Here is a 12,181-nt window from a genome sequence, read left to right on the forward strand (position 1 = left end):
AGGGTATCATGTACCACTGCAGTCTTTGCACAGCCCTAAACTTAACTCAGGTCTCAGGGACATGGGGGGGGGGGTCCCTGTTGGTAAGGCACAGGACTGGGACTCAGGAGATCTGGGTTTAATGCCAGGCCTGGGTGACTATGGGGCAAGCAACTCACTCTCTTTGTGCCTCAATACCACAGGTGGGGGGAGGCAGTAAAACCCTTCCCTACCTCCTAAGTGCTGTGAGGATAAGGCCATTAACCTTCCTGAGGTGCTCAAATACTGCAGCGACGGGGCACATAGCCACACCCAGCCAGAAGGCCCATGGCACCACCTCTGAGTGGCCTTGACGTGTTGTGTGCCCCGAGGGGAGCTCGCCTGGCAGAGCTGTTCGTAGCCCTTCGCTGTGGTGGTGCCATGTCACACGACACCCTGTCACCGCGCCATAGAGCAGCTCGAAGCTCCCCGGGGCCGAGCATGAGGGGAGGGGAGGGGAGGGGATGGGCTGCTGCTCAGGTAAGAGAGTGGAGCCGCCTGCCCTACCCACCCCCGCTCCCGGGAGGCCTCGCCCCGCCCGGCCAGCAGGCCCTGCCGCGTCAGACGGCCCCACCTCGCAGGCTCCGCCCCGGGAGCGCCTCCGGGCTGGGCTGGCTGGCTCCACAAGTTTGACAGTTTGGGCGAAGGTGGCAGCGGAGCCGTCTCTGCCGGGACTTTTCTGGGGCGGCGGCCGGGCGGAGAGCGGGGCCCCGCGTGAGGGGCAGCGGAGCAGCTCCCCGAGGAGAAAGTTTTTTCCCGCCGGCCCCCTCGGCCTCTCTGCCGGCTTCTCCGGAGCCGCCGCCGCCGTGACCCCTTCTCTCCTGCCTGAGGCGCGGCCGCCGTGTCCACGATGTCTCGGGATCCCGAAGAGGTGAACAAGCTGACAGAGAGCACCTACAAGGTGAGTAGGGCCGGGCCGCGGCGAAAGGGGGCGCTCAGGGAGTCAGCGACATAACCCAGTCCAAGGGGCAATCCCCTCCTCGGGCAGCTGGGGCACCCCTGGGTGGGCACACAGGTACCCCTCCTCCCTCGGGGGAGAGGGCAGCTGGGGCACCCCTGGGTGGGCACACAGGTACCCCTCCTCCCTCGGGGGAGAGGGCAGCTGGGGCACCCCTGCATGGGCACACAGGTACCCCTCCTCCCTCGGGGGAGAGGGCAGCTGGGGCACCCCTGCGTCGGCACACACGCACCCCTCCTCCCTCGGGGGAGAGGGCAGCTGGGGCACCCCTGCGTGGGCACACACGCACCCCTCCTCCCTCGGGGGAGAGGGCAGCTGGGGCACCCCTGCGTGGGCACACACGCACCCCTCCTCCCTCGGGGGAGAGGGCAGCTGGCACAGTAAAGGTCACTCTTCAGAAACACACGTCAATATAAAGCTGACTGGTTCTCAATCAGGGGTACACTTACCCCTGGGGGTACTGTAGAAGTCTTCCAGGGGATACATCCACTCAATCTAGATATTTGCCTAGCTTTACAACAGACTACATAAAAAGCACTAGCAGAGTCAGTACAAACTAAAATTGCATACAGACAATGATGGGTTTATACTGCACTATATACTCCTACTATACACTGAATTGCGAGTACAATATTTATATTCCAATCAATTTATTTTATAATTCTATGGTAAAAATGACAAAGTACGCAATTTTTCAGTGATAGTGTGCTGCGACACTTTTGTATTTTTGTGTCTGATTTTGTAAGCAAATAGTTTTTAAGTGAAGTGAAACTTAGAGGTACACTGTACACAAGACAAGTCAGACTCCTGAAAGGGGTACAGTAGTCTGGAAAGGTTGAGAGCCACTGATGTATAGCATACTTGCATTATTCTTCCTTTCTAAACAATATAGGAGAACTCAGCATACCCAGGATAATGATAATATAGTCCTCTATATACTACTCCCAAACTGTCAGGGTCTTTTACCTTGATCAGGCTGCTACTAAGCAAGTTTTCTCCAGGATATGTTTACACATGCCCCACTACAGAAGAATGTGTGTGTGTGTGTGTGTGTGTATGGGGGGAGAAGGGTTAAATAAAACAAAAAAATTCAAAAAACTTTTATGGTATCATTAAGGATATTAGTTTAACTGCTTGTAGTTTCACATGGAAAACAGTAGAGCATTAATTAAAATATTTTGTGCCATGAGTGTTCACTTTTTTCAGCTAAGCTTATGACTCTTGCATTGTTTTGGGTTTTGCTTTTGTTTTTTTGTGTGATAAATCCATGAAAAGTTAATGGTTGTGGGGTATACATACCCCAATATGACAACTGTTAACCCAATTTGTGGCAAGTCTGTTTATATGTATGCTTATGCACATAACACTCTATTGCAATATAATCCACAGTGCGTTAAAGCTCTTTTGCCCTAAAGAGTTCAAGATTTATTTTTTTCTTTTGCAGAATCAATAACTTTAAATGACCAGTAATTCATATAGCCCATTTTGATAATAGGGTATTATACTGCTGGTGTTTTATGAACAGTGATTCTCACTCCGGGCTGGAGCCTAAAAATGTTTAAGCACTTGAGTAAAGTTATTGGCATGGGCCCCAGTCTGGCAATCGGATTCACACGGGTCCACTCATGCGGTGATCCTGAGCCCCAGCCAGGCTACAAATCAGCAGAGGAGTCCACCTTTGTGGATCTGATTTCATAAATGGGGACATACTTAACTGTACGTCTGGATGCTGATTAGTTATGTGTAAGTTCATGTATGGGGTGTGAAATTTTTCTTTAAAAAGTTTTTTAAATTTTAACTTACATCATAAGCTAAAGCTTGTAATAAATCAACATCTATAGGATTCAAAATCCATTTTGTGAAAATATGTACACACAACCACAAATGAGCCTCATGTAGAAGTATATGAACTATGAGTGACAGTCCAATTCTAATAATTAAAAAAAAAATCACACACACCTGTGTTTTGCTAGTTGCAGAATGTTTTGTTTCTCTACATTACCTGTACATACTTATTTTGAAACTCGGTCTTCTCCAAACCCAACAACTACCTATATTAAAAGTCTTTATACTTACAATTTCTGCATGTGTCTCTATTTAAACACACTGAATTTAATCATACTAAGTCAAATCCTGTAATCCTTACTCATGAAAAACTCTCTTTAAAATCAGAGTTTTGGCTGAGAGATGAGTGCAGTATTTGGCCCATAATCTTAGTTTTGCATACTATCTTTTACCAGACAAAGTGCTCAGACTTGCAAAAAACACTTGTGAATCAAGTTACATATGTGCATTTGCAGTTTTGAGCCCAAATGAAGGATTTCTAGTCTTTTTTCATACAAGAGAATACATAATAATAATAATAATTAATAATGACATTGTCAAGGTATGTTTTCATAAAACAAAATTTTAAAAATTGACTGTTTATAATCCCTCAAACTGTTTCTGTAAGGTTTCCCCCCCCCCCCCATTTGTTTTGTTACTCTCACACTGATCCTACAACCTTTTATTCTTGCAATTAGTCCAGTTGTGTTGGCATCATGTTGTGTTTTCTGTTTGATCACTAGGGGCAGGAGTGCTGGAACAATTTGTATAGTGGGGGTGCTGGGACCCATTGTACCAAACTGTAAACCTTGTTTATGATGGAAACCACTTCAAGCCGGGGGGGGGAGGGGCCTACCGGATCCCCAAAACCCCTAATTCCAGCACCTATGACTAGGGGGCTTAAAAATACCAAATTTGGGCAAAATTACCATTGACTTTATTGGAAGGAAGATCAGGTTCTTTGTGTATAAATAAAAGCTCCCTCCTCTACACTCTATCTTGTCATGTCTTTTACATAATCTAATATTTGTGACATCACAGTTACCAATAAAGGCCCTAAATCAGCAAACCCTTTACTCACACCCACAAGTATGCCTATTGCTAATAGGATCATTTTCTTGAGTAAGTTTGCAGGAGGAAGCTCTGAAAGTTAATTGTAATGTTACAAATGCTGGATTGTGACAGGATTACAGGAACTGAGAAATGGTGGGACACAGGGCTTGCAGGACCAGTGATAGGCTTTCACCCTTAAAAAAATCATAGCTTGAAGGGGAACTGAAAGATATTGGAAAAGGAAAATTAAAGGTTCTCTTGCTTGTCTGTTTCCCACCTTGCCTCCCTTGTAGTGTATTAATAGTACTATCCATGCTATTGGATGCCCTTTAAATACATATTTACTCACTCTGTATGAAGTTCTTACACATATTTACACAAATAATCAGATTAGCTAAAAGATCAGTCGACAAGGTAGACTGTAAATTCATGTTTCTTTGGGGTATCATTTGTGTGTTAATTTAACAATATAAAAAGAAAAAGTGAACATTCCACAACTCATCAACATTGTTATTACAGCCACCCTAAAGCCACAAGTCAACAAAAGCAAAGAATTTCAGAGTTAAGACTGACACTTAATCTTGCCCTCTTATTCTTTAGGTATTACATAGCTTTTGAGTATATGATACAATGGCACATGCAGGATGAAACTTGAGGGTGTGGAAGATCATAATTTAAAGGCAGCCACAACCTTCCTCATAGCACACAACCCTAATAATTTACTGGAGTGATGTTGCACCTATGAATCAGGAGGCTCTGCAGTGAGAGTAGATATTTTGTGACCCCAGGTAGACTGCTAGGCCATTCACTTGTTGGAAGGCCACTACAGCCAATGTGACTTCATGCTAGCAGCAGTATAGAGAAAAACTGCCAGTGAATCATCTGATCGCATACTATGCAAAATGATAACCAAGAAAGCATTGAATTAGAAAGCTATAATTCCATTTCTATGTTCTAGTGACTGCACAAGACACTCGTGCTGTGCTCTTGTGGCTTATGAGGTTTCCAGAACTCTTGATGGGGTGATAGCCCTTATAGTTCAATGGTGTTTGTTGTTAAGCCTAGATTTTAAACTGTATATAACCTAGCAATCATTCTAAGTGCATATTTAGACAGTTTTTAAAATATCCCGTTTACTCCAGGAAGTGTTAGGTTCTTCTGGTAATGTATGGAATTATTAAATAATACTTTCTTGGTAGACAATAACGGTTTCTCATGTAAATATGTAATTATATATGCATAGTTAAGAATCTTGACAATAGTTATTTTAAATTCCTTTAAAAGAAAAAGGGACCGGTGGCAGGGCCAGCTCCAGGCACCAGCGTAGCAAGCAGGTGCTTGGGGCGGCCAATGGGGCGGCCCCTCTCGGAGGGAAGGACCTGCTGCCGAATTGCCGCCGAAGAATGAAGCAGCTACCGCCAAAGTGCCGCCGATCATGGCTTTTTTTTTCTTTTTCGCTGCTTGGGGTGGCAAAAACGCTGGAGCCGGCCCTGACCAGTGATTAGATTATGGACTGCCTGCCACATTCATTTTAAAAACAAATTAAAATCAATTTAAGAACCTTAAATGGGTTTCTTCAAAACAATTGTCTTGTACTACTGAAACCTAAAGAAAATTTATTTGAAAAATTTATTTAAAAATGTAAAAGACACTACCGGGTTGAGATCTGGAGTGCCAAGAGCTAAATTCCACCTAAGTGTAAAATATGATTCTGTATTGACCACAATAGAGTTGTGCCAACTTAATGCTTCATTTGGACCTAGATTTCATCCTGGGTCACATGTTCATAACCTCTTGAAAAAGAATTTATATTTGAAACATACTGATGGATGACGCTTTAATGTGTTTCTCCTTTCAATAGTAAATGTTTGGCAAGCTGACTGATAATCAGTCATAAGATCTCACCTGGTTTGAAAACACTTGGATCTTAATTTTTTCACTTTGTTAATCTTGTTTTACATCACTGTAATTCTGTTGATTGCCGTGGAATTACACCAGTATAAAATGGGTTTAGGACTTGATTCTGCCTCTGCACCCATTGACATCAGTGGTAAAGCTCCCATTGCCTTCAGTGGAACAGGATGTGACTCTTAATGAGGAGGGGGAGAATGAGGCCCTAATTTTATTTGTTATAGAGACGTAGTATGATCATGCAAAAAAAAAAAAAAAAGTTTTAAGCACAGTACAATACGATTTGTTCTATGTATGTTTATATCTGACTCCTATTTGAGTCAATTAAAGAAATCTCAAGGGGATTTCCAAACATAAAATTGTTATATTAAAGGATTCTTCTAAATGTAATTTGCAGTTATTTTAAATATGAAATAGCACATGTAATCAGTCCAATATAAAATTTTAATTAATAACTACTAAGTATGGCTCAGTCTTGCTATGACTGAATATCTAACACTGTAATAATATGAATAGTAAGGTTTATACACAAACACACATGCTGTATATTTAGTAATCTATCAATTTTTTTGGTTAAAGTGTCAGCAGGATGTAAACCTGAAGCTACAGGGACTCTTGGTATTGTTTAGCTGTGTTCATACCTGCTGAGCTATTGTTTTGCATAGGTGTATCTCAAAATAAAAAGCAAAGCTGAGCATTTACAGGAAAGAACTCCTACAATGGGTCTCATTTGTTTTGAAGGTTAAAACTGTTTATAATAGTAGCAGGAATTGAGGAGTGTGTGTGTGTGTGTGTGTGTGTGTGTGTTTATATTACAGAGAGAGAGAACATGTGGAAATGCAAGGTTGGTTCCTTTTTAATTCTGGAGAGTGCTAAGCACATTCAACTCCCATTAACTTCAATAGGAGTTGAAGGCGCCCAGCAGTGGACTCTAGTACAACTCCATATAATTGTTTAATGAATGACCACAGTATATTTCTCTCAAACTCATTCATGGCAGGTCATTTTGCCTTTTTATTGTACTTTGCATAAAAAGACGTTTCCTGATGTCTGTTTTGAATAGGTGTCTCCTCTTAATTTCCATTCATCCTAAAGATCAGAAAGCTGTATGAGATGATTATATGCCTATTGTTCTCTTCTAGTTATCTATTTTTATGAATAGATAAGAGGCACTGTGGTACCAGAGCATAAGGCACTGGACTAACACGTAGGAGACTTGGGTTTTGTCACTTCATTTGTTTCCTTTCCCATCCTTTGTGCTTGTTGCACGCTCACTGGCCCATGGAGCAAGTACTAAAAGATCTATCGTGCGCATTAATGTAGTACTGTTTGCATGTGAAATGTAGTCCCATTTCATTGGGGGACTTTTAGTGCATGCCAGAGGGTCCACATAAGCCAGTTAGTTCATGACACGCTGGTGCACATTAGAATTTACACTCACGCTGGTGAAAACTAAGGCCACATCTACACTACAAACATATTGATATAACTACGTTGCTCAGGGGTGTGAAAAATCCATACCCCGAGCGATGTAGTTATACTGACCTAACCCCTGGTCCAGACAGCATTGTGCCAACAGGAGAGCTTCTCCCATCGACATAGCTACTGCCCCTCACAGAGGTGGTGTCAAGGCTGCTTCCCCACTCTGAACTTTAGGGTACAAATGTGGGGGCCTGCATGAAACTTCTAAGCTTAACTACCAGCTTAGATCTGGTCCGCTGCCACCACTCCCAAAGTGCTAATTCCCTTCCCTGGGTAGCCTTGGGAGACTCTTCACCAATTCCCTGGTGAATACAGATCCAAACCCCTTGGATCTTAGAACAAGGAGAAATTAACCATCCCCCCTCCTTTCTTCCACCAACTCCTGGTGGATCCAGATCCAACCCCCTTGGATCTAAAAACAAGGAAAAATCAATCCGGTATTAAGAAAAAAGCTTTTAATTAAAGAAAGGAAAGGTAAAAGAAAACCCTCTGGGAGAGATTAGCATACCAGCTACTCTCACAGACAACAGATTCCAAACACAGAGGATGTTCCCCTGGGCAAACCCTTAGTTACACACAAAAAAATACCCAAAATACCCAATTTGACTATTCCTCTAATTGCACAAGACAGGTTACAAAGAAATAAACATAAACCTATTTCCTTCACTAATACTCACTACTTAATAAGAGGCTGAATTCTGGAGCTTTCCCACTCCGGTCCAAAGTGAAACTCTTCAGACAAAGGGAACTTTCCTCCTTCCCTTTGAACCATCTGGTCCTCCCATTGGTTCCTCTGGTCAGGTGTCAGCTAGGCTAGGTGAACTTCTTAACCCTTTACAGGTAAAAGAGGCATTAACCCTTAACTATCTGTTTATGACAGGTGGATTAACTGTACCAACAGGAGAAGCGCTCCCATCGGCATAGTAGTGTCTTCACTAAAGCACTACAGCGGCACAGTACGTGAAGACAAGCCCTAAGGCATTGTGTGGTCTTGTCTATTTGGATGATGCTCTTCAAGGCAGGGACCATTTCTTTTTGTGTGTTTGTATAATGCTTCAAACAATGGGTTCCTGGTTCAGCTGGGACCTCTAGACACACTGTTGTAATACAAATAATTCATATTAGTAAAAGTTCTCTTGGGTTATTGTTTCTTTCAATAAATTATAAATAGCAGAAGTTATAAAACACTGGGATGTTATTTTAAAAAAAAGCATGTTCTGCCAATTATTTTTTAAATCCAGTGTTTTATCCCTGGGTGACTTTTCTGCTACTTCTAGAGTTCAACAAAAACAAAGCAATCACTTTTTAAAAATATGAAATATCTCAGCAATGTGTAAAATACTAATACTTATCAGAAAATTTGGGCCTGACCCTGAGAAATGCTGAGCACCTGCAGCTCCCGTCAACTTCAAAGATAACTCCAAGATAAAGCCATTTTCTTTTTGAAAAATATTCTGCATTTTTGTGGGACTTTTTGGGGATGGGGCAAGAAGTGTCATTACTTTACAAATCAAGTTGCATAAACAGATCAGACTTTTGCTTGTCTTGAGGTTTTCATAAAATGATAGGATTCATCCTGCTTTTCTCTACTGCTGAACAGAAGAAAACCCTGTTTAATAAATTCAGTTGCCTTTTTTTTTTGAGATTGTCTGAAGGGTGGAGTTTAATAATCTTGGAGTAGGACATTTTAAAAATAAAATGCATAATTTGCTGTCAGATAACAAACTTAAGTGGACTTTGTTTCCTTCCCTCCAAACCCTCAAAGTAATGCTGAACATTCCCACCAACCATCCCCTTTGACAAAAGCATGAGGAAAATAGATGAGCTTTGCACTGTTCCATGGATGTCAAACATTAAAATCTAGAGACTGGCTGGGGCACTTCTACTAACAGTCAACTGCTGTGGCAGTGCAAAGGCTTCCAGCCACATCTGGGTCTATTAGAGAAAAGATCCATGTCTTTCATTAATGCAGGCCAAATTCTCAGGCTTTCCCCATAGCCTCATATATACCGTGAGCAGAAAGGGTGATATAGCGGAACTCTTCTTGAGAACGCTCTATACTTAAGTGGACTTACTCTTCTATCATAAGCTTGTCTATACTTGCCAGTGTCTGCAGAGAGTCAACAAAATCTAATGGTCAATGGACTGAAATCTACTTATGGATGGGAAAAAAATACTATGGCCCTGGACTTCTGTCTGTTTCTAGGAAGAGATGAACAATGAAGCTAGTACAGTCTTTGTCTACCCAGTTTGAAAGCCAAATTGAAAGTTATCAAAGAAGTATAAGGACTAATGGCACTGCGGTTGCAGGCCACAAACTTTTCAATACCATTACACAGAAGTGGAAGGTCAGAGTCGTGGCAATAACTGGGAACTTTATCAGTACTAAAAGTAGGTTTCATGATCATGTGTCTAGCAACCGCTTGCCGGAGGGAAGCGGTTACATTGCCCACTCAAAGTGAGGCATTGGGGGTAATCAGCATTTCCTTGCTATGTTTTCCTAGCAATGAGATTACCTGGGCCAAGTCGGTATGTTAAAGAGAAAAATAAATGTATTCAGTGGCTCGTGTATGTGTGTACATGTGTGCATCTTTGTTAAATAAAATATTGCATTACTAGAGAGGGAAAAGTTCAGAAGATATCCATTTAAGTCTTGTTGGTTCTGATGTCAACATGGTGAATTACTGATGGATGGAGTCTAATTCTGTAAGAAAAATGTTTTCAAGTGGGTGAACAGAAACATGCTATAATTCTTTTACTATTACGAAACAGACTTGTCTGACAGGGCTTTAGTATGACATTAGTCACTGCTATACATTTGTATACACATCCTTAGGATGCTATATTACAGTGTGCCTTCAGTGAGAGCTGTGCATGAGTAAGCACTGCAGTATCTAAACCCTATAATTTTCTCATTCCAACAAAATATAAACAGTCACATATATTTTAAATGTTATTAGTAGAATCTGTGACTACTAAATGTATAAAAGAGTGAGTTTGAAAATAATCTACTCGCTGTTACAAGAAACACTCAAGATTATAACAAAACAATATAGGGGAAATGTTTTTTTCTCTCTCTCTCCAGTTTGACATCATTTCGTGTATCAATCACTTTAATTGTTTCTCATGTGCAGTCATCTAGTTTCTTCTGTTCTCTGCATGGGTTTTTTTTAGAAAAAGGAAAATAGGACCATAAAAACACAAGTGAGGTGGTACTTGAAACCGATTTTAACTCATTCTTCACTTTATAAATTGACTAGATTTCATTGTGGATTGATGCTTTGTAAAAAAGGCTTCTTTTTTTCTTTATGGTGCTGAATAGCCTTAAGAGACAATTTTGTTTTTGTTTTTTTTCTTCCCAATTTTTTTTAAATTTTAAAATGTTCTTATCACATTCTCTTGGTCTATGCATATACTAAATAGACATACATTTGCCAGTATATTACCAGTACAGCATGCAAAAGATTAAAACTTTTTCATTGTTGTCTGTTCTTTCTGTTAAACAGAAAGTGTTTATTTTGAACACCTTGAGTTTCAAAGTACAGTTATTTGACTAACATCTAAAAAGATGCCAGTGTTTCAGGTCAGACTCCTTTGTTCAATTACTATGTGAGTTTTCAGATATGTAATGATCCTTGTTTGTTTCTAGTGGTTTGTAATGTAGCACTGTCGGATTTGTAGATTTACTTGGCAGATTTCAGAGTTTATTAGTAGGTCTTTTTTTCTAGGTTCTCTCAGAACCTGTAACACTTATTTTTGTAAAAGTCTCTATTCTTTTTGTATTTGATGTACCATTACAGAAATATGTCAGAAAATGAAAAGGTTGCTTTTAAACAAAAAATAATGGACTTGCAGAACAATTTTCAGTAACATATGTATAAGTTGATGTCAAAACACATCATTAATAGAATGTATTTGTTGCGAGTATAAGACACCTCCCTCCCCCTTCCAGCTGCTGGGTTTCCTATACAAGCCATCACAGAGAGAAAAAATCTGAAAAAGATGGGAGATTTTTAAAACCGTTCAATTTAAAATTGATAGTGCAGAACTAATACAATATAATTTTATATTTCTCTCCATTTCATTTTCCTTCACATGTGATATTTGAGTTATAGCATTGCTTTGGCATAATAAGTGCTTGTAGAGTGCTTGAGGTAATTTGAAATTATAAACATTGCAAAATCTCAGTGATTCACAAAAATTAGCATTTTATATATATATTACACCTCTACCTCGATATAACGCTGTCCTCAGGAGCCAAAAAATTTTACCGCGTTATAGGTGAAACCGCGTTATATCGAACTTGCTTTGATACGCCGGAGTGCGCAGCCCCGCTCCTCCCCCCCCCCCCCCCCCGGAGCACTGCTTTACCGTGTTATATCAGAATTTTGTGTTATATCGGGTAGCATTATATCGAGGTAGAGGTGTATATATATTCAAATAAAAGTATATATTGTGAAGATTAATTGCTCAGTATTTGTGGATGTCAAGAGGAAATTCCTTTAAAAGTATATGTATGGGGAATTGTATTTGACATACAAGGGGAAAACAGAGTCATAATATTGAAACTACTTAGCTTAAAATGACCAGTAATATGATAAATATAACCAGTCCTGTGTTGTTTGCTCAGGCATAAGTCTTGTTTACATCAGTGGAAGTTTAGCATGAGTAAGGAATGCAAGATCAACCCACTCCTCTTTTGCTTCTTTACCTTTTCTTTTCAAACATAAATGGGGTAACTATCTGAATTACAGTTAAACCACAACCACATAAATCCATTGGACTACCATTCAAGCAACCTACCAAGTAGCTAAACACCAGACACAACTTTTTCAAAAGTAATTAGTAATATTGGGTGCATCCATTTTATTACCCAATTTGAGACACCTTTAAAGGGCCAGATTTTCCAAGGATGGATGTTCTGAAAAATCAGGC

The 12,181-nt window shown here is 40.6% G+C and overlaps 1 protein-coding gene across 1 annotated transcript in view; it reads left to right on the plus strand.

Annotated features, from left to right (window-relative positions):
- The first annotated feature begins 868 nt into the window (after nucleotides 1-868).
- The window catches only part of BAIAP2L1 (BAR/IMD domain containing adaptor protein 2 like 1), a 65,194-nt gene continuing 53,881 nt past the window's right edge, over nucleotides 869-12,181 (plus strand). The window contains exon 1 of the mRNA XM_065411984.1: nucleotides 869-919. Within this exon, the coding sequence (XP_065268056.1) occupies nucleotides 869-919 (51 nt within the window). The remainder of the gene's footprint in view (nucleotides 920-12,181) is intronic.

Source organism: Emys orbicularis, chromosome 10, assembly GCF_028017835.1.
Source record: "Emys orbicularis isolate rEmyOrb1 chromosome 10, rEmyOrb1.hap1, whole genome shotgun sequence".
NCBI lineage: Eukaryota > Metazoa > Chordata > Testudines > Emydidae > Emys > Emys orbicularis.